This window comes from Hemibagrus wyckioides, linkage group LG24 (assembly GCF_019097595.1).
Source record: "Hemibagrus wyckioides isolate EC202008001 linkage group LG24, SWU_Hwy_1.0, whole genome shotgun sequence".
NCBI lineage: Eukaryota > Metazoa > Chordata > Actinopteri > Siluriformes > Bagridae > Hemibagrus > Hemibagrus wyckioides.
Genome location: NC_080733.1, coordinates 16,181,198 through 16,204,044, shown reverse-complemented (window position 1 = coordinate 16,204,044; position 22,847 = coordinate 16,181,198). Strand labels below are relative to the sequence as shown.

The 22,847-nt window shown below is 37.3% G+C and overlaps 1 protein-coding gene across 4 annotated transcripts; it reads left to right on the top strand.

The window, feature by feature from the left end:
- The first annotated feature begins 729 nt into the window (after positions 1–729).
- Positions 730–20,938, top strand: LOC131344984 (adhesion G protein-coupled receptor E5). Of its 4 annotated transcripts, XM_058377595.1 has the most exons (19): positions 731–981; positions 6,264–6,347; positions 6,743–6,883; positions 7,304–7,450; positions 7,545–7,697; positions 8,291–8,443; positions 10,165–10,202; positions 11,381–11,464; positions 11,893–12,046; positions 12,169–12,285; positions 13,308–13,507; positions 14,087–14,251; positions 14,370–14,564; positions 15,616–15,833; positions 17,520–17,586; positions 17,686–17,777; positions 18,356–18,524; positions 18,731–18,826; positions 19,437–20,938. In XM_058377595.1, exons 1-19 carry the CDS (start codon positions 960–962, stop codon positions 19,476–19,478), a joined length of 2,337 nt encoding a protein of 778 aa, XP_058233578.1. In that variant the 5' UTR covers positions 731–959; the 3' UTR covers positions 19,479–20,938. The 4 variants fall into 4 exon arrangements, 2 of the variants coding, with proteins under 2 accessions (XP_058233578.1, XP_058233579.1); XM_058377596.1 differs by lacking the exon at positions 6,743–6,883; XR_009203423.1 differs by lacking the exons at positions 17,686–17,777; positions 18,356–18,524; positions 18,731–18,826; positions 19,437–20,938 and having other exon boundaries at positions 730–981; positions 15,616–17,327.
- Positions 20,939–22,847: the final 1,909 nt, after the last annotated feature.

Sequence of the window (22,847 nt, the reverse complement as noted above, 5' to 3'; positions counted from 1 at the left end):
AAGTCCTATCACTGTTAACAACATTGCTAACAAATAGTAAGGTTATCTAAAAAGACGCTCTTTATCTAGACACTGTTTAGCTATCTAGCTAATATATCTAACCAACCAACTATCAGCACTAACACAGTGTGTAGAAGCTGACCAGAAACATTTATTGGCTTAAATTGATAAAATTTATGTTGTTGTTGGTCAGTTCTCAGTTGATCCTGGTTTATATTGTTATATTAAAAAAAACATCTGGTAACCAAGGTCTCGTCACTACACTCCACTACAAACACTGGTCCAATGTGTGAAAGCTCACTCAATTATTTATTCATTAATCATTTTTAATCGTCTCATTCATTGTTTTAGAGTTTAGGGCAGTTATGATTAAATGATTAGCACTAAATGTTTGAATAATAATTTTAAAAAAATTAATAAATTATTAATATTAATAATAATAATAATAATAATAATAATAATAATAATAATAATAATAATAAAAATAATAATAATAATAGGCAATTCTGCAAAACCCACAAAGAACTAAAACAATATAAGCAACATGAGACAGAAATGAGAAAGAGCAGCACTCTAGTAATGTCAGGTTCTGGCACGGAGGCGATCTGTACATATTTCCAGCCCTTTTATTTTTATAGCTGTGGAAAACCCATCCCATCTCATTTGCAGAGTTACCCCCACCTCCAGAGGGGCAGGACTCAGTCGCCTTTTACTACGATGAAACCCTGCTCTTGTCATTTCAGATCTGAGCTTGAGACATACAGAGGTTGAGGCAGAGCTAGAGCACGGTGTGCTTTTATTTTCTTTCGTGTGTGTGTGTGTGTGTGTTAGCAAGGCAGTGGTTTAGAAACAGAACACACATACAGTGATTGGGATTTCCTTTGAGTTAACAGCCGCAGGGTTTAATCATCGGTCAGCTGTCAGTGTGTTCATTCTGTATTGGATTCTTTCTACTCACCATGAGGTGCCTGTTGTTTCTGGGTGAGTCGCAGTTATCTATTTCTGTGTTGTGTTTCTAAGGCAGTGGTTACAGTTTTGTAGTGTTGTAATCATACTACTTTCCTTTTAGAAACTGGTGTGGTGTAACAGATTGTCACAGATCACATATCCGTTTCTGCATGAAATTTCATCATGTATTTGTAATTTAGCAATGAGAATTATTGAGTGGTTGTAAAAATGAAGTGTAGTGTATGCTCTGTAACACTCCCCTGTCAACAGCAGTGCAATGTAGCAGTGTGAAGTTACTCTTAAAGCCTCGCCAATGATTCTTTTCCTATTACAGCAGAGGTGTTTCCTTCCTCTTATACCACAGCAGTTTTCATAATGATGACATTTCATTCCTTGAAAAAAGAAACAAAAAGAACATAATGTACTTTTTCACACTGTAAACGTCTTTACATCCTTTTTACACGTCACTAACACTTGAACACACCCTTGAACACAAGTGGAAATTTTTACCACAATAAATCTTTGCTAATTAGTAATGTTATTTAAGAAAAATGCATCTTTTATTAGACTTAGATGTATAGATTATACAGTACGACTGCCATACACGGCAAGTTGTTGTGAAGGCGGTAATCGTCAGAGGTGCAGAAAGTCCGTCATAATAACAGCTTCTGAATTGAGAATTTAGCATGTAAAGTATGACATAATGTGTTTTAAAAGATCCTTGGACTATATTTTTGCCAGTGAAATCAGAAAAGCAAAATAAAAAATGAGCAGATGTCTGTCTGGACCTACTTTAATGCTCTTTAGTCCACAACATCTGTGGTTTTACAAGCGCCTTCAAAGCAGCCAGTGAAACTACACAACACATAAGTGAACAGCAGAGGGAAATCAGATGTGGGGGCAGAGTGTGGGATACGTCTGAGTGATAAGAGCGAGTGAAAAGGTTAACCCTTGCTGATGCTTTTAATGCTTTTTCCACTGTTTCTCTGACTCACATGCACACAGAGACACACACAGATACACAGACACAGACACACACACACAGATACACAGACATACAAATACACAGACACACACAGATACACAGACATACAAATACACAGACACACACACAGATACACAGACACACACACACAAACACACACACAGATACACAGATACACACACACACAGGGTGATGATATGATATCACGGGACAATGACAATGCAGGATTCTTAGGGGAATTCAGCAGAGCAGCTGTGAAAGAAGTGATAGAAAGGAAAAGAAACAGCTGTGAAGCAAGGAGAGCATGCTGGGGTCTTGTTAGAACACTGCTACGTTGTTAGAGGAGGAAACAGAGCCACAGGAAATCAAAGGTGCATTTATCGCTCCGTGTCCTCCAGCACTGCAGGAGGGTGACGTCAACTCAGGAAGAGCTGATCTGTGTGAGGGGAAAAAAGCTAGAGAGGGAAGCTCAGTTGGGCCAAGTGTAAAACAACTGTGACATATAGAGAGGATCGTCTTAATAAAATAACTTTAACCTTAAAGTAAACATGAGGGAAGATGCAGAAAGGTTTAATAAGAGCATAAACAAACCAAACTCTTAATATCGTGCTGTTGAAGTGGTTGTCAATGTGGTTGATGTGACAAAGTTGATTATTTCCTTATAACAGCAGTGTTTTAACCCGTTACCCCTAGACGGATGAGTTTACAGCTGCTGTACTTGTTTCGTGGACGTTCCACAGCATCAAATATAACAATTAAAGAAAACGATTAAAAAAGGATGATGTGTCATTCTTTAATAAATAAAAAAAACATTAAACTGTAATTGCACTAGATCACACTACACCACTGTTGATTAGTTTTCTATAACAGCACAACACCATGTGTTGTAAGACAAGAACAATATACATTGTGTTAAAGTGCAAACAAAATAATTTCGGTTACATTTTTGTATTATTTAGCAGGTTTTTTATTTCTTTACATGATCAAAAGGGACACAAACCGAATAAATTTGACGTAAACTGTAGAAGCTCTAAGATGAAGCGGTCACTGTGTGTTGGGACGACTGCCCGCTTTCTGCACGGATAAAAAAGGAGCGTGTGAGAATTTTTAGAGCCTTGTATTCTCAAATTACACCCGAGCAAAAACCATGGAAAACACCAGTGACGCAAGTAACCCAGGCCCATGTGTGTTTTTGTGTGAAGCACTCGGGCAGTGCAGCTCCTCTGTGGTCAGTGTGTTTACATTAAAAAGTAGGGTTGCTGTTCACTTCAGTAAGTGTTAGAACTGAGGGCAGGCCTAATACTAAATATTTGTGGTTGGGTGTGTAAAAATAAGTGTGAAGTTAGCTTCTCCTTTCTTTTATCTTATTTAATCTCACACACACACACACACACACACATGCACACACACAGGTTTAATAAATATCTATCATGTTCATCGCAAACGCTATCTAATCATTTGATTCACATGAAACGTTTTTGAAATGGTGTTATTTGTCAGGAATCAGTGTACGTACCCAATGGTTTTATTAACTGTATTAAAAAAGACAGATGAAATCTTAAAACGTGTCAAAAACAGACAAGTGGTCATGTGATAGTCAGACAACCTGAACTGGACTAGAAAGAAATTAGAAAACCAGAATTAAAAGCCACAGAGAGATAAAAATTGGCATATTCTAATGGCTTGTTCCAGACTGGTGCTAAAAACGCCAAGCATATGCTTCACCATGACTGTGTGGGCTTTTATAGTCCTTTTATAGTAAGAGTGTGTTGTGAAGGTAAGTCTAGGTGTGTGTAATCAGTATTCAGGTGAGTGTGAACGTGAGGTGTGTCTCAATCAGCTCTCTAGCTCCCTAGATAGTGAATCAGTGTATCATGTACACACGTTGGGACAGTGGTTCACTAGGCAGTGATGGGACACTGATGACTTTCCAGTGATGTTAAATACCTCATTACTGACTGTAAAAACCAAAACATATCAAATATTTAAAAGTTGTTAAATAAAGTTAAAAATCACTAATAGAAGTAAGTGAGTAAGATAACAAGATGAAGATGGCTGAGAGTTTGGTTCATCCATCGTTTTTTTCAAGCTGAGAGGCTTCAGAAAATATGATGTAATTTCCAGTAAGAGAACAGAGTGAGCATTGATGCTCCCAGGGGTTTTGCACTGCACTGTGCGATTTTTTTGTTTCAGTGAACTTGAAGGATTTTGCCATTTTTGAAAAGAGACACAGGGTTTAACATGGCCATCTCCCTGATCAGCGCCCTGACTACTGAACTAGGGAGCTGACTAAGACGCAGCCTGAACGTTGTAGTCCTCAGCAGCCATGTTTGTAGAGCAATGTGAATTGTGGGAAGTGTAGTTAGATGACATGACAGTCTGTAGTTGGCTTGTGTATTCCACAAGACCTAACACTGTTTGAAGTAAGGTAAGTTACTGTTACTAGTGATTTTTAAAAAAAAAATCTATTTCTTAGTACATTTAATGTTGAAACTTGGAGTACAAGTACAGCAGCTATAAACAGTCCCTCACAGGCCTCTTTTACAGTTCTTCCTCTCTTACAGTTAGTAAGAGAAAAAACACAGGAGCTGATCATCTATTTTAATCACTTGCCCTGCAGCTGAATTGTAGTCAGAGCTGCTATGAAAGAAAATGAATCAACACATTCCAGCATACAAGACAGCACCATGCTATAAGTGTATAACAAGCCAACAACATAGCATTGCACCCTGAAACACCCTGAAACGTGGGCACAGTTACAGCCGGCTGTACGTTTCTGTTCATAGCAACAATAATAAGAAGATAGATCAAGATAAGTGTTGTTTTCACTGATCCCACAGATGCCTGCACAGATGCCATGACATGACAAATATCTGCAAAACATCTGCTCCACACTTCTCAAACATTTTTTTTATTATCACGGGGAGCCTGTGCCTCAGGCGTCATCGGGTATCAAGGCAGGATACACCCTGGACGGAGTGCCAGCCCATCACAGGGCACACACACACACTCATTCACTCACACAATCACACACTACGGGCAATTTAGAGACTCCAATCAGCCTAGAAGCATGTCTTTGGACTGTGGGAGGAAACCGGACCACCCGGAGGAAACCCACCAAGCACAGGGAGAACATGCAAACTCCACACACACACAGTGAACGGGAGGTGTGAGGCGAATGTGCTAACCACTAAACCTATTTCTATAATTCTTTTGATCTATTTATCTTATACTATTTTTAATTGTACACTTTTTTCTTGAAGGTACATCTCACCTCTTAGAGATCAGACCTGCTTCAAGCAATCTGATCAAACCCCTGTTTAGCAAGAAGTGAGGAAATTGAGCCTGCATGGCTACACGTCAGCAGTGAAACAAATCTAGCAGATGTACTGTAGAGTCCAGCGTGATTAGTATCACAGACATCTGCTTAAAGATTTCCAGACTTTCAAATTCAGTGGAATCGCTCTGTTTGTTCATTTAACCCACATTGTTTCCACTGGATAACATGAGAAGCCAGCAGAAGCTCTGCCAATAGAAATGCATTGATGCACAGCTTCAGGTGGCAGGTTCAGATGCAATCTTTTCACACTTAGCTTAACCCTGGGTTAAGCTAACAGTTCACACATGTAATTTAGAAGCAGGGTTAGTGCGACTTTTTCCCCAGGGTTATGAAACTCGATGCAATGTTAGAATGTTGCAGCTAGTTGCTTAGCAACAGACAACCAATCAGAAACTGAACAAAAACCTCATATCACGTTAAAAAAGGCAGGACTCAGCAACATTTAACAATAACGGCTAAGTACCGTGAGGCGGCAAAGCACTAAACATCACGTAAGTGCGTAGGGAGAGGGAAATACGTGACACTGAAACATTAGCAGAAGTTGGACATCAGCAAATACCTGGTGAATTAAACGACAAACTAAAACGGACCAGACTTTGCTTGCTTTTGTTACTACACTTCAAAATGGTGGAACTCAGTACCAGTTTTCATTGAAAATACAATGCAGGTTTTTCTTTTTTATTAAAAGTACCTTCTCTTGATTGGTATTTATATTATATTTTACTTTTGCTTCATGTTTTTTTTTTAATTCTTTTAATTTTCTTTAATCTTTATTACATTAGCTTACTTTATATAATATATTTTTTATTTATTTATAATAGCCTACTTTGTCATATATGATGGCACATGTATTAAATGTGCTCCTAAATCTATGTTATTATAGTATTATTATTATTATTATTAGTAGTAGTAGTAGTAGTAGTAGTAATAATAATAATAATAACAGGTACTCAGTTGTAAACTGAACTAAAGGTAAGTCTTTTCCTGCAGGTCTTCTGTTAGTCATACTGACCAATATGACTGCTTCTTCATACTGTCCTCTGGGATATGAACAAGGGCCAATCATTTGTAAAGGTAAGGACAGACCTGTAACATATATTAGATAATATATCATAATTTCAGACATGCATTTTTTTCTTTTTTCTTAAACAGTTTTTATTCCCTTTAAGACTAACCTGATTTTGTCTATGTTGTTTGTTACTTTTTAATTATAATACAGTGAACAGCAGCATGCTCATTAACCTCACAAGCTTTCATTATATTAACTGATTTATCGTCTGAGGTGTGTGGAATACTGTTTGTATTTTTACACACTCTTTGAAAAAGAAAGTTTCTGTTCTGCGTAATAGAAATAATAGAGGAATAAATGAAAAGTGTTTACATGATTCTGAAATTTCTGGAGATTTTGCTTCTTCACCCTACAGTGAATGTATTTATTCTTTATATGTGATCTCCATCCTACAACACAGATTACAAAGAATGTAAAAACAATACATGTGGTGATAACACAACTTGCCACAACACAGTGGGTAATCCCTACTGTCAGTGTAAACCGGAGTACCAGCCGAATCGAGTTAAATTCACTGAAGATCAAGGTGTACTATGCAGCGGTCAGTATGTTGTATGTAATATTCACAGATTTTTGTTCCTGGATTTCACACATTCATTTTTTTTTCTGAAACAGTTTTTATTCCCTTTAAGAATAATCTGATCTTGTCTGTGTTATCTGTTACTTTTTAATTATAATACAGCGAACAGCAACATGCTCATTAACCTCACAAGCTTTCATTATTATAACTGATTTATCAGCAAACCATATGAAATGTATTCTTATCTACTTGTTTATCTACTTATACTTATCTGTTTTTTTACAAACTTTTTGAGACTTTCTGTTCTGCACGTTAGAAATAATACATGAATAAATGAAAAGTGTTTACATGATTCTAAAATTACTGGAGATTTTTCTGTCTGCTTCTTCATCCTACAATAAATGTATTTATTCTTCATGTGATCTCCATCCTATAACACAGATGAGGATGAGTGTGTCGATAAAGAAAATAGATGTGGTAATAACACAGTTTGTTACAACACAATTGGTAGCTTCTACTGTCAGTGTGAACCGGGCTACCGGCCGGAATTTGTTCACTTCACTGCAGCTGAAGGTGGACTATGCGAAGGTCAGTATGTCTTTAATATTTACAGATTTTTGTGCCTGTATTAACCATGCACTCAGGATAAACCTGAACCTCTGCGCTTGTTCTGTTCTCTTAGACATCGACGAGTGTGAAGGGAACCAATCCATCTGTGGTCTTAATGCTGTGTGCTCTAACAAAATTGGGTCCTACATCTGCACATGTGCTTCGGGTTTTGTGGCCAGCACCGGACAGACGCACTTCAACGCAAGCCAAAATGTTAGATGTAATGGTGAGGTGTGAATTAACATAGAAGCTACACAACAACAACTTATTCTATGTATTTGTGTTAACGTGTTTATCATGCTTGCTTCTTGGTTTAATGAGTAATGTGACTGATTTCTAGACTTTTCTGTGAACTATGCAACACATTTAACAGCTTTACCTTGTACTTACTGTACACTTGCTATGTTTTATTTCTGTGCATGATATATTATTATGATTACTATGATATTATTAGTGAGAAGATAGACCTCTATCAGAATGCTTAGGAATTTTGTTGTTCTGTGTGTTGCTCCATGATATGAAACATATCTGTATCATAAACAAGTAACATAATAGAAGAATAAAATATGTGTCGAGATGAGCTGCTATAGGAAAAATAATAAACACTAGGGTAGATACAGTAACTCTGCTTCATCCCATCTCCATAGTTTTTATTATTTTCCTATAACTGGGCTACCGGGTGAAATAAGTTAAGTTCACTGCAACTTAAGGTGCACAATGTAGCAGTCAGTACGTCTATAATATTCACAGATTTTTGTTCCTGTATTAACCATGCACTCAGGATAAACCTGAACCTCTGCGCTTGTTCTGTTCTCTTAGACATCGACGAGTGTGAAGGGAACCAATCCATCTGTGGTTTTAAAGCTGTGTGCTCTAACAAAATTGGGTCCTACATCTGCACATGTGCTTCGGGTTCTGTGGCCAGCACCGGACAGACGCACTTCAACGCAAGCCAAAATGTTAGATGTAATGGTGAGGTGTGAATTAACATAGAAGCTACACAACAACAACTTATTCTATGTATTTGTGTTAACGTGTTTATCATGCTTGCTTCTTGGTTTAATGAGTAATGTGACTGATTTCTAGACTTTTCTGTGAACTATGCAACACATTTAACATCTTTATCCTGTACTTACTGTACACTTGCTATGTTTTATTTCTGTGCATGATATATTATTATGATTACTATGATATTATTAGTGAGAAGATAGACCTCTATCAGAATGCTTAGGAATTTTGTTGTTCTGTGTGTTGCTCCATGATATGAAACATATCTGTATCATAAACAAGTAACATAATAGAAGAATAAAATATGTGTCGAGATGAGCTGCTATAGGAAAAATAATAAACACTAGGGTAGATACAGTAACTCTGCTTCATCCCATCTCCATAGTTTTTATTATTTTCCTATAACTGGGCTACCGGGTGAAATAAGTTAAGTTCACTGCAACTTAAGGTGCACAATGTAGCAGTCAGTACGTCTATAATATTCACAGATTTTTGTTCCTGTATTAACAGTGCACTCAGGATAAACCTGAACCTCTGCGCTTGTTCTGTTCTCTTAGACATCGACGAGTGTTTGGAGAACAACATCTGTGGTCTTAATGCTGTCTGCTATAACAACAATGGTTCCTATAACTGCTCATGTGCTCTGAGTTTTAAGGCCAGCAAAGGACAGCAATACTTTAACAAAAGCCAAAGAGTTCAATGCAAGGGTGGGGTGTGAATTAATTTGAGGATAATTGCATTAAGCAACAAGCTCTTAACCCTTTAACTTAGGTGTAAGTTTATGATCTGAAATGACAGAAATCGTTTCACATGAATGTGTAACGAAACCAGGCACAGGTGAAAACAATCAGGGATGCCAGTGATGAGACTTGGGGACTTATGGAGAATATGGTGTTGTTGCCGTGGTAGCAACTTTACAAAGAAAAATCTGTCTTCTTTATATAGAAATATAAATCATCCAGAGCTCAGAAGTAGCGCTAGACGAAAACATTTATATATTCTCATCCAGGGACCATCTATGTACTTGAGTCCCAGACAGAAAAATGTCGATATAATCATTAATGTTATTATTTTTGATAAATCTGAAGCTAACTAATAAAATCCAGGTCAAGCTTGGGATTCAGACTCATGTTTGTAAAATATCCCACACAGCACCCCAGTAGTTATGAGCCGCCTGTGACAGGTTTCTATAAAACTGCAACCCAGAATGTTTTATTTCCCGTATACATCAGCAAATTGGCAACAATTATGATTTAAAATGAATGGTGAATGACACATAATGCTTTTTAAACTTTTATTTAAACATTTTAGTTAGTTCCTGTCTTCACTTCCATTGTAGCTTCTCTCTTTCTCTCAATTTTGAGGGGCATTTATCAACAGCATACAGTTTACAGCACATGATTTGTGGCCAGCAACTTGCAGGAGAAGTTTAATGCAAGCGATAAAGTTAAATGCATCAGTGAGTTGTGAATCTGAAGCTAGATTTAATTTACTTGCATTATTGTGTTCATTGTTCTGCAGTCTGTTGATTAAGTGAGGACTAAAACACCTGGGGTCATGCTGGTATAGGAAAATAATCAAAGCTTTTTGCATATTACATATTGCCTAGATTATTATTATGTATGACCTACCAAGTATATAACAGTGCTGTCACCTTGATAAGATTTGTGATGTTTTCTCTGTAGAACTGCAGTGTGACAGACTTGGACACCTATCAGTACAGGTATGAATTAAAAATAAATAAATAAATAAATAAAATAAAAAAAACATTTCTCTAAACTACCAGATATCGATGTCTATTGTATAACAAAGCAAAGAGGCTCGTTCACTTCAGTTTCATTTATGTCTTTGTAAAGGTATGTTAATATTATAAAGTGAAACTATCAAACAAATAATATCTTAAGCTAAAAAATGCTAAATATCCCCCACAGCCTGCCAAATGATCAGTAGCACACAATGTGTGTGTGTGTGTTCTTTTGGTTTTCTTGTATTTCTTATTATTTGCTTCCCTAATGTTTTCATCTGTTCCTTGTTTCCCAATTTACTAAGTGACATTGTATTTAATATGTTGTATATATACAGTGATTTAATGTGTGTGAATGACCACTTGGTATGCTGAGATATTTTACAGGGAAGTGCCTTATAGCTTCACTTTATAAAATAAATAAATAAAAATAATAATAACAACAAAACAACACTATTAATAATAATAATAATAATAATAATAATAATAATAATAATAATAATAGTAATAATTATCATCATCATTAATAAATAAATACATAAATAATATATACTTATTTTAATATATGTATTTAATATATATTTTATATATATAACTAAAATATAAAATCTAAAAATTAAAAATATAATGAAAAATCCCACCCAGAAGAGGACAAGTGAGTATTTTACATATATTTATATTCATATTTGGATATTTTACAGGGAAGTGGCATTTTTAAAGCTTTTATTTGATTGATTTTTTATTTATTTCATAGCTTCACTTTATCAAAAAATAATAACAATAATAATGATAACAACAAAACAACAACAATAACAATATTATTGTTAATATTATTATTGATAATAATAAATAAAATATACAAAACATAATATAATAATAAAAAATCTACAACAAAGTTCTAAAATAATCTAAAAATGAAAAATATATAATGAAAAATCCCTACCCAAAGGAGGACGAGTGGGTTCAGGTTCTTCTGCATATTCCTTAAGCTTGTCGCCGGTGCCTCGGGTTTTCTTGTAGGACTGAACAAATGTGAATGATTCTGAGATGATCATTCATGAAAATCAGCAGCAAATCTCTGTAGTGCTTAAGGAATAAGAAGAGCATACAAAAACCTCATGCTTATCCTTCTCCTCCTCTGTCTGGTGTCACCACAGATCCCTACGCAGCTGCAGCAGGTTCTGGATGAGTTGAAGAGCGCATGTGTGCAAAATGGAGCAAGTGGAGAGGAAATGTTACAGGTAACCATGCATGAGAAGCTGTATGTAACTAAAAGAAATCAAATTCAAATCAATACATTTAGATACCATTAATCTGACATATGCTGGATCTACAAACAGAGCATCAGTCAGTAATTGTATTTATTTCAGTAGCACTGAATGGGCAGGTCATTGGTAAAATCACTTGTTTTGTTTTGTTTTTTTTAACACTTGAGTCTACATTCTACTGTAGGAAAATGATCAGTGACAGGTCATGTGATGATCTGTGAAACAAAGAGAATTTTTTCCTCAATTCAGCAAGCTTTTTTTCCAGTGTACAGCAGTGATTGCACACTGGTTAAGGCACTGGGCTACTAATCATCAGATGGTTATATGTTCAAATCTACTGAACAAGCTGATAGATGGGTTTAGTTACACTAACTACACTAACCTCTCCATCTCTCTCACAGATTCTCATCGAAGCATTAGAAAGCTTTCTTTCAAAGACGTCTTTAACAAATACCAAGCTCATTACTGCAGTGTTCGAGTTGGTTGAAAAGACACTGTCGCTCGTAGGCCAGCTGATGCTCAAAAGCCGTTTCAGCCAGCTATCTTCTCAAACAGGTAAGAGACTTAAAAGAACCGTAAACACACAGCTCACACATTATATTTAGCATGTTTCATAATATAATCTAATCAGACAGAAAATGCAATTATTAGAACATTCACTAATATTTCTTCCACAGGAGTCGAGATGTTGGTCCACAGAAAACCAACCGCTCCACGCGGTCCGTATAATTTGTCCACCAACGAAGTGCAATTCCACAGCGACTGGGAAACAGCAGTGGGAGATTCATACCTGGGTACAAACCTTTTTAAAAAAAATTAAAATCATCTCACTGCTTTTATGTATTTATTTATTTATTTATTTTTACTAATTATTATGTACAATGAATTTTTTGAAACTTTGTTTACTTTGATCTGTAACAAATTAAAAAGATGAATTTGTCCCAGATACAAAAATGGCCTTTTTTATAGCTACTTAAGTTTTATATGAACCTGAGTCAGTTAAATGATTCATTACGATTCATTCATTTATGAGTTTATGTTTAGTTGCATGGTTTAAAAAGATGCAGGCTAATCATCCTGCTGTCTAAATCAGACAACAAGCATCTTGAGTACTTTATACAGTAAGTTGCTTAGATGTCCCCATAAAGAGCCTGAAGAGTATTCACTGAACTCACTGACTCAGCTGATTCAGTTGAGTGATTTGAGTGAGAGAGGCTAGTCTTGATCAAGATGCAGGGATCCTTTTTTAAGCATATCCTTGCTTTCACATTTGACTCACACCTTTTCTTGATCAATAAAGAACTCAAGCAGATTAAGCACGACAACTACAAAAACACAAGCAAAGACTAAAGGATTCACTGAGTCGAACATTGAACTGCTGAATCAAATAGGAGCAAAATGATTCACTGACTCAGTGCCAGTGATATGGTTTGGCCAGTTTTAAGTTCTTAAACTAAAATTATTCTTCTGTTCTTAAACTTAAACTTAGAAATTTATTTACAAAGTCCGTAAGATTTGCAAACAAAACACAACAACCCTAAGAGTAATGTACACTCATAGATGCACACACATACCTGTCAGGTGAGGTGAATCCTCAGGTGTATGACAGGCTTTGGGGATGAATTTTGCATGAATAATGTTTCTGTTCATTCTCAACTGAGAAGAAACCCAGAGGAAAAGAAATTCTTTCACATATTTTAATAATTGCAGTTGCAATTGCAGTAACAAGCTATGCATTGCTATGAAGATGCTACAAAATGTGACTGACCCAACACTAAACACTACCCACTCTCACTCTGCCTGTTTGTGTGAACAGGATATGCCTCTGCGGCCCTATTTGAGTATACAGATGTGAACATTTCACAAGTCAAGAGCTTTATCAACAACAGTTTCCACGAACCAAATAGCTCTGCAAATGCATTCGAGCTCAACTCTAGAGTTGTGACAATAGAGGTCACAAACCCTAACACGGCTCATCTGAAGAAACCTGTTACGCTCAGATTCTCTCATCTGCAGGTACCACACAAGCAACGATACACAAGAGTTTTTCTCATGACATAATCATTTGAATTTTATAACTGATTCAGTGTTGTGCTTGTAATTTATCCTTGAATACACATATTTTATATGTAACCACCCACAGGAGACAACAGAGCAGTAAGATTGGCATGGTATCATTTATGCATATTAATAATCTTCGGTGAAATGAATAGTCTTCAGGAACCTTTTATAAAGTATATATGAAGTATATATAAATATGTATATATATATATATATATAAAGGTTCCTGAAGACTACTGCCGTCAATATTACTTTTGCTTTTTATCCAGGGTTGGGATCGATTCCCATCTCCTGTGTGTGCTTGGAGTTTCCAAGTTCTCCTCATGCCTCGGGGGTTATCTCCAGGTTGTCTGGTCATCATAATTTATGATCAGATATTCATTAAAGAACCATTTTGTTTTGTTTTTTTTAGTAATGATCATGTTTGCATGTGATTATATGCAAGCAAATGTTTAGTAACTCAGGCCAACAATATGAAATAACAGGAAGTGACCTACCCCTTCAAATCTCCCTAACTTGCACTTTCTCTGGCAGGAAGCGGTAAGGAAGGTAGCCTGTGTGTTCTGGGACTCATCAACAGGAGGTGGTGTGTGGTCTAATAAAGGCTGCGATGTGGTCGAATACAGCACCAGTTACACAGTCTGCTCATGCAAACACCTCAGCAGCTTCGCTGTGCTAATGTCGCTCTATGAGCAGGAGGTGGGTGACCCTAATGAAACTGAAAAGCTACTTTAACCTTGAGCTGTTTGGTCAACATAAAGAATGTTTATCTGCATTCCATGGTGTTTTCTATTCTCTGTCTGTGTCCTTGTCATAGGATGTGTTTGAGCTTCAGCTGATTACCTGGATTGGACTCGCTCTGTCTCTAATCTGCCTGCTCATCTGCATACTGACCTTCTGGCTTATCCGCTCCATCCAAAGCACCCGCACCACCATCCACCTGCACCTCTGCATCAGCCTCTTCATCGCCGACCTCATCTTCCTTGCCGGCATCAGCCAAACAGAGTACAAGGTATCATAACTCTGAGCCAATATCCCTAGAACTTCTTGGTAAGAAATTGTCAATTTCAATTAAAGTATTTAAAGATGCAGTTTAAAAACCAAATTTAACGTAGCATTCAGAATTTTTTTAGCAATCTAGATGTGCTCACACATGATTTAAAAGGAACTCTGAGGAGGAACTTGGTAAAGAAACTGATGTCAAAGCTGAAATCACTCTAAAAATTTTACATAGACTGAAGGAAAGTTTTGCAAGTGGTCTCAGAAACAAACAAAAAAAGAAGCAGTAATAGCAGAAGTGAAAATGGTATTACTACACTGACAGGAAAAAAGCATGTAGTTTTATTCAAACTGAACAAAATGTCCTGAAGTGCAGTTTAAAGAAAATTAAATAAATTAAAGTTAAAATTTATGGGTCTATCCTGTTATAAGAAAAAAAAAAACAAAGTGGGCAAAGATCACATTTGATCACATAGATATAAAAGATATAGAATATATATAATTATACCATTTATAAAATATACTCATATACTCAATATATGAGAATGCATGATGCATGTAGCAATCCTTTTTTAGAGATTTTAAAGATATAGAATATAAAATAAATAAAATATAGATATAGAGAAAATCTTTCTACATATTTTTTTTTCAAACTGTAGGCATGAAAGAGGTCAGACTACCAGGTGACAGGCTGGAGAACAAAATGCAGAAGTTAGATGAAAACAGAAAGACAAGATACAGCAGCAGAATAATGTGAAGTAACAGGAAGTTTTGTGCTTTTACCCGGTGCTCAGTAACTCTGTAACATGGTCACGATGATGGGAACATTGAAGGGAACCTAAGTAAATCTATCCACAGATTCCCAATTATTGGTACTGCCTTAAGCGTGCATTGTGTTGTTTCTGGGACATGGTCCAGATTCTGCAAATGTGTACTGATTTCAAAGATTAAAGAAGTTCCACTTTGCAAAATGTTCTTCAACAATTACACAATCTAACTTCCCCTCGGAGTAAAACATCATTCAAAATCTTTCCGTCTTGTGCTTTCTTCTGGTCTTACCTCAGGTGGGATGTGCGGTAGTGGCGGGTCTACTGCACTACTTCTTCCTGGCTGTGTTCTGCTGGATGTGTCTGGAGGGTGTGCAGCTTTTCCGCATGGTGGTGCTGGTGTTCAACACCACTCTGAGTCATGGCTACCTGATGGCCGCCGGTTACGGAGTTCCCGCCCTCATTGTCGTCATATCAGCCTCTGTCAATTACAAAGGATACGGCACGCCACGCTAGTGAGTTTCAGCTAAGCTCTTACTGACCATATCCTTTATAGAATCTCTATCTAACACATCTGTAGTGCACAGAAAGGCTTTTCTCAGGTGAAATCATATCCCCCGGGTGATCATAAACACAATCCTGGATTCTGTAGTTTGATGTTTCACATTGCTCATACTTTACACGGGGTTAATGATTAATCTTGGCTCTTCATAATCTGATGTTTCACACTCCTAAACCCTGCCTTAACCTTCTGCTTATTTGCATATCAACAACCATGATTGGATAAATCGAGCATGACCGCTTTAAATAACAGCTGGTATGAGGTATGTGTTGTTCAGTTTCTAATTGTGTGCCTGTTGCTAAGCACCTAACTGTAACATTCTAACATTGCATCATTTCACACTGTACAATTTTTGGCATCACAATCTGCTAACCCCTCTTCTAAATTACACGTGTGAAACGGTTCTCTACCCGGGGTTATGTGCATATGTAAGTACCACAGACAAGAATCTTAGAGCTTGTCAGGACTGAGAACAGGATAAAATACAAGATCTTACCACAGCTGTTCTTACTTTTGATTTCATTAAGCTTTCCAGTGTGGTTTTGAGGTATTCATGAGCGAACTGATGGGTAGTTGTTGTTTTTTTGCTACATGCTTACTGTGGCAATGTATAACCACAAGATTTTGCAGCAGTGCCAACTCTGAAACATTTCCTTCTACATTTACAAATCATAGTGTTACATACAAAGATGCACAGAAATGGAGATCATCTGCCTTCACAACTGCCCATAGATGACCACAATAAACGTTAAAATGTTGCAATGGTTGAAAATGTTGAGAATCAGAAAAAGTTTTATTGCCAGGTACAGCAAAGGGTCAGCAAGGAGCACTTTACAGTACTAGGAATTTGTCTTGGTGTCAGGTGCAAACATATACACAGGTAAATAATTTAAATAAATACTGTATAAGGTGACTTGTATGTACACAATGTAGAATAAGATAAGTATTGTGTACAAAAGTGTGAGCTTGAATGAACAGTAGTGCAATTTAGAATGTGGAAGTGAGTGTCCGGGTTGGGGGGGGGTCATCTGGGGGTAAATGAAGCACTGTTCAGCAGGCTGACTGCAGTGGGGAAGAAACTGTTCTTGTGGCGTGAGGTCCTGGTCCTGGTCCTGATGGACCGGAGCCTCTTGCCAGAGGGGAGGAACTGAAAAAGTTCGTTTCCAGGATGAAAGGGGTCGGCTGCGATCTTGGCTGCACATCTCTGAGTCCTGGAGAGGTACAGCTCCTGGAGAGATGGAAGACTGCAGCCGATCACCCTCTCAGCAGAATGGATGACACGCTGAAGCTTGGCCTTGTCCCTGGCTGTAGCTGCAGCAAACCAGACTGTGATGGAGGATGTGAGGATAGATTCGATGATGGCATGTAGAAGTTCACCAGCATCTTCTCAGGGAGGAGAAACTTCTTCAGCTGCCGCAGGAAATACATCCTCTGCTGAGCCTTCTTAGTGAGGGAGCTGATGTTCTTCTCCCACTTGCTGAAATTTTGAAAAGTTGAAATTCTTGTCTGTACTCATCACAGATACACTACAGATACAGTAAACAGTCATTATGTTGAGAAAACACTGGACTTATTTCTTTAATACAAGTTCAAGTGATCGATAAATGTGCAACTTTTTTTTTTTTACCTTGCTGCATAGCTGCTGGCTCAGTCTGGAAGATGGATTCATCTGGAGCTTCTTCGGTCCTGTTTGTGTCATAATTGTTGTAAGTACTAAAAGTGTTGGCATATATTTTTATTTTTATTTAAAAAAGAAGCGGGACGTCTTATTAGTGTTTGTTATCTTGTGCTTATTTTGGTGACAGGTGAATGCAGTCTTCTTTCTGATAACTGTATGGAAGCTGGCGGAGAAATTCAACTCCCTCAACCCTGACTTAAACAACCTGACAAAAATCAAGTAAGGTTTTACATTTTACAGATTAACGTTGATTAAACTGTTAAAAAAAAGAGTAACATCAAGGTTCCTATGATATAAATATTCATGTATATAATGGTATATTTATGGAGTAAAAGACATGTGCATAACTTTAAAATTCTGTATACTGAAAATTCTATTTTTGCGAGGATTCGACTTTAAAACCTACAATTACAATAGATACTGATACATCATGCAATAGATACTGATAAGTCATGCAATAGATACTGATACGTCATGCAATAGATACTGATCCGTCAAAATGATGTCTGCACTATAACAGGCATTCATAGACGAGCGAAAGATACACATTGCGCATGCGTAATCCTGAAGCTCATCAAGTAGGACATGAGCAGGCTTTTCAGGCTTTTTTAATCACGCTCAGTTTTTTCAGAGGTTTGTTTTACACACGTGTCTTTTTCCACAGTCATTTTTATCCCATATATATAATTCTGCATGTCATACTATATAGTTATAGAGTCTTATTTTAAAATTGACCCGCTTTAACAAGTCCAGTGAATTAGCTGTGTATAACTCGTGAGCTTTGTTTCCCCCTACAGGACATTCACGATCACTGCCATCGCTCAGCTCTGCATACTCGGCACCATGTGGATCTTCGGCTGTTTTCAGTTTGATGAAAGAATGCTGGTCATGTCCTACCTCTTCACAATCCTCAACAGCTTGCAGGGGGTGCTGGTGTTCATCATGCACTGTCTGCTTTCCAAACAGGTCTGTCTCTTTATCTCCAGTTTACTCAGCACACACCACTGACCTCGATGTTAATGTACAAAAAAAGCACTTTGAATTGAAGATGGTCTGTGAATCACAGTTTAATAGCCGTGTTTCAGAAAGTGTGTTAAAAGACAATGTACATGATTCAGCCAGCAGCCTGGCGATTCCATAATGTCTCTAACATCCTCCTGTCCTCTCATTAGGTGAGAGATGAGTACATCCGTTTCCTGACTTGCCTGACTACACGACAGAAGAGCTCATACTCCGAGTTCAGCACAAACCAGTCCAGCAAATCCCAGGTATGATTGCTTTTAAAGTGAGCCTTGGATTGAATTTGTAATGCAGTCTCATTGGGAGAAAAAAAAATTAAGAATGCATCCTGCAGAATAAAAAAATACTGCTGTCGGGTTGTTCTTGGGTTGTAATAAATGAATAGAGGAGATATTAGCTAATACGACAAAACAGGCCATTAAATTTTCATTTAGTTATCAGACATAAAATGTTTCCTTAAAGCCACGGTTGATGGATATACTGACTCTACTGAAATGGCCCATATTTAAAGGTGGTGTCTCAAAGCTTGAATTAAATGTCTATTTCATTTTAGCTAGCTATCCATTAAAATGATGGAGTGCACCACCAACTTTGGCTGCGTTATCTATCAAGACGGATCCTGAAACGCGCTCTCGTCTATATGCAGTGTGTTTTCCGACAGATATGGCCCAGTGAAACTGGAGTTTTACAGAAGAGATTTTCAGGAAGAGGGCAATTTCTCAGCACCAATAACGTGCTATTAGAGCGCCCAGGTCAAGATAACTATCAGCCGAGCGCTTTGAATGCGGTGACATGGTTGAAAAAGTGTCTGTTCTAGTCCAAACGGCAAATAAACTCTCTGACTTTCTGGCTCCACAGGTATCCAAAAGCATTCACAACACGGGAGAGTCACGGATCTGAAGCCGGAGTGCCTCGAGCGATGCTTTACAAATGCAAGTGTGACCTTGACTGCGTCTCCTGCGTGCTGATTTTTCTGTTGTGAGGCTCGCGTGAGCATAGGCTCATCTGTTGAATTAGCTGCTTTCTCATTCTGCTGTCGTTACTGTTGTTGTTGTTGTACATAGTCTCAGGTTAGTTGTGCTTAAGTCTAAAACCATTAATCTGCCACTCCAGTCAAAGTCCCACTCCAGTTCAGGCTTCATTAATGAAGCATACTTTATACAATGTTCAATACATTAGAAATAAAACACAAAATTAGCCAAAAACGTTTGCCTCCATGACACTGTGACAAAACACTGTCACTGGAGGCTCTTTCCTCACCAGACCAATGATCATACATTTTTCCTTCATTAAACAACATATTTATTTATTCCGCCTATTTAACCTCGAGTTATTAGGTGCGTGCTCTGTTCAAGTCCTCGTGTACACTGTTACTATAGAAACAGTACCATTCGAATGTAATCAACACCTTCTGACCAATCAGAATCGAGACCTCGATGAGAATGCGCTGTGGTAAAAAGGTGAAGTGATTATTTACCAAGTACAGTTAGGAAAAGTTACAGTTACAGTGTGATGGAGCTCACAGGAGGGCTTCATCACACACTCGATCACAGATACGTGCTCGTAAATGGAGTGTGTGTGTGCCTCAGGAAGGGCTCCGGTTTAAGATTAAACCCAAAACGAATAAGGCTTGACCTCAGACGATCGCTTTCTTTAATGAGATCAACAAAGAACAACACCTTTCTGTCCTCAGAGAGCATGTCACTAATGCAGCTCAGTAGAAGCCACTGATTCGGCGTTTAATTGTACAGGCAACAGATAAAATAGCTGAAACGACAATAATGACATTTTTTCCAGGCTTTGATTCATAAGGGAGGTGCAGGACATCCTGAAAAAACCTTTTCTTCATTTGAATGTATTTATAAGTGGATGTATTTTTTTTTAAATATGTTTTTTTAATACAGATAAGTTTATTGTAATATTTAATGCTGAGCTTTAAAGTTATTTTGATAGACCTTTTTATGCACTCTTGTTAGAATGAATGCTGCTTCTGAGCTAGAAAACAGACCTGCGCCTTTCTTTCAAGGACATATTTTGTATTTTTATTAAAAATGTTCAGTCTTGTTATTATTATTATTTTATTTTTAAAAATAAGTTTATTCAGTGCGAGTCTTTCTCTTGCGTTTTGTCTGATGGTTTGATGTTATTGTTGTAATTAAATTTCAGAAAGAAAAAATGTTCAGTCTTATTACAGTCTTGTTATGCAAATGGCTGTGTGGTGCGTATGACACACTTTTTTGTACTGTATATATGATGGAAGCTTCAGATGTAATGTACAGACATAAATGTTTATAGCTGCAGGTACATTCTGGTCCTTACTTCACCCAAAAATAAATAATATACTTTAAAAAAAAAAAAAACTTGGCAGTGCTGACTGTAATGTTGTGAGTTCAAATCCAAATGCCTACATTTAATAATGTTTTTATCCTGTTTATATGAAAAGATGAAGCTTAATGCTACATACAGAAACTCGCAGCAGCAAAGCAAACAGGGATCATTCGTTTCCAGCCATAGCTGCTGACTTATGGTGACAGGGAGCGTTAGTGAGTAGATGTGGGCGTGTCCAAAGTAACGATGCAACAAAGTTGAGAAAAGTTTTACTTTATGCGAATATGGAGTGACTCTTTACAGTGCTTTCCAACAGGAGTGAAGAGAAAAGGAGAGTTCTACCCGTATGATAGGATGCAGATAAATAAATTCCCTCCAAAGGGTTTCATTTTAGCAGCAAGAAAACTGATTTGTTGCCAAGTGAAATGCTAGCTTCTCCACCTGCTGTGAAACCGTGTGTTACATTTATAGTACAGCTGACTGGAGACTCGCAGCGCTGAAATCTCTGCGTTTCTTTCTGAAGAAAACGTCTAAAACACATGGCTTTTCGACATTTTTTTCCTTCGTTTTCAAGTCAGAAGTTTTTAAGGCATGGAATTATGCTTGGAAAATTCACAATGTGTTATAGAAAAATAAAAATAAAAAAAGATTAGGTCGGTTTCACTTTAACCCTTTTTGCCAGTACGCTGGTGTTGGAATGGAAATGGAACATTTTCAGCATCAGTATAAACGAATGATTTTCAGGCTGTGAGTCTGATATAAAATGAGTCAGGACTCCCCTTACACAGAATTTTAGTGGTTGAAAAGAACACCTTTCAATTTTTAAGGATTATGAAGGAGTACTCGGAGCATCTCAGAGAGTGGAAATGGGTCTGATATAACCATTTACTTTGAAGATGTAAAAAAAAATAAACAATTTTTGTTTTATTTTCTAGGAATATATTGCCCCTAGTAGGCGAAGTAAAAACAGAAATACTTAAAGGTTTTAAGTCCTGAGTGTCTCCTTTCATATGAGATTCATATTAACCACCACTGTGGAGTGAGACATGACAAAGACATTCAATGCTGATTATAGACACACTGAAACAGGAGCAAACTCCATTTTTGGCCTCTGGGAAAAAGAACTCAGAATCCTGTAGCATCTAATGAGAGCACTGTAACATCAGATGAGGCACCTGTTGCACAGATAATGTGTTTGTGACATGCAGGCTACAGTATATAGGCTTTAACTGGTTTAGTAATATGACAAGTGCTGGGATTGTTTTCTTCCTGACTTAAACTTTCTTCTTCTTCTTTGGGCTTTTCCCTTCAGGGGTCACCACAGCGAATCATCTCTCTCCACCTATCCCTACCTTCTGCATCCTCAAAACTTGCACCCACTAGCTTCATATCCTCATTTATTCCATCCATATACCTCCTCTTTGGCCTTCCTCTTTGCCTCCTGCCTGGCAGCTCCATGTCCAACATTCTCCTACCAATATACTCACTCTCCCTCCTCTGAACATGTCCAAACCATCTTAATCTGGCCTCCATAACTTTGTCCCCCAAACGTCCAACATGAGCTGTCCCTCTGATGTATTCTTCCTGACTTTTCTCCAAAATTCAGACATCTTGATAATGCTCCAGACATCAGATTCATCATAACTGCTAGAGCTTGAAAAATTGCTTCTTTATCTCAGACAGGAAATGCAATCCAATTTGGATAACGTTAGGAATATTTAGGTGAAGTCTGCTTCTCGTGGGCTTCTGTAGCTTGATGCAAATTAGGCATTTAAAAAAAAATGTATTCGATTTGACCAAATTTATTTAATGAAACCAAGACAATATACTAACATTAGATGTTTACTTCCATTTCTTTATGCAGACAGCAAGCCGCTTTCGCCTTGAGTGCTATTGATGGAACTTCCCTTGCATACAAAAATCTCAACAATGACTCTTAAT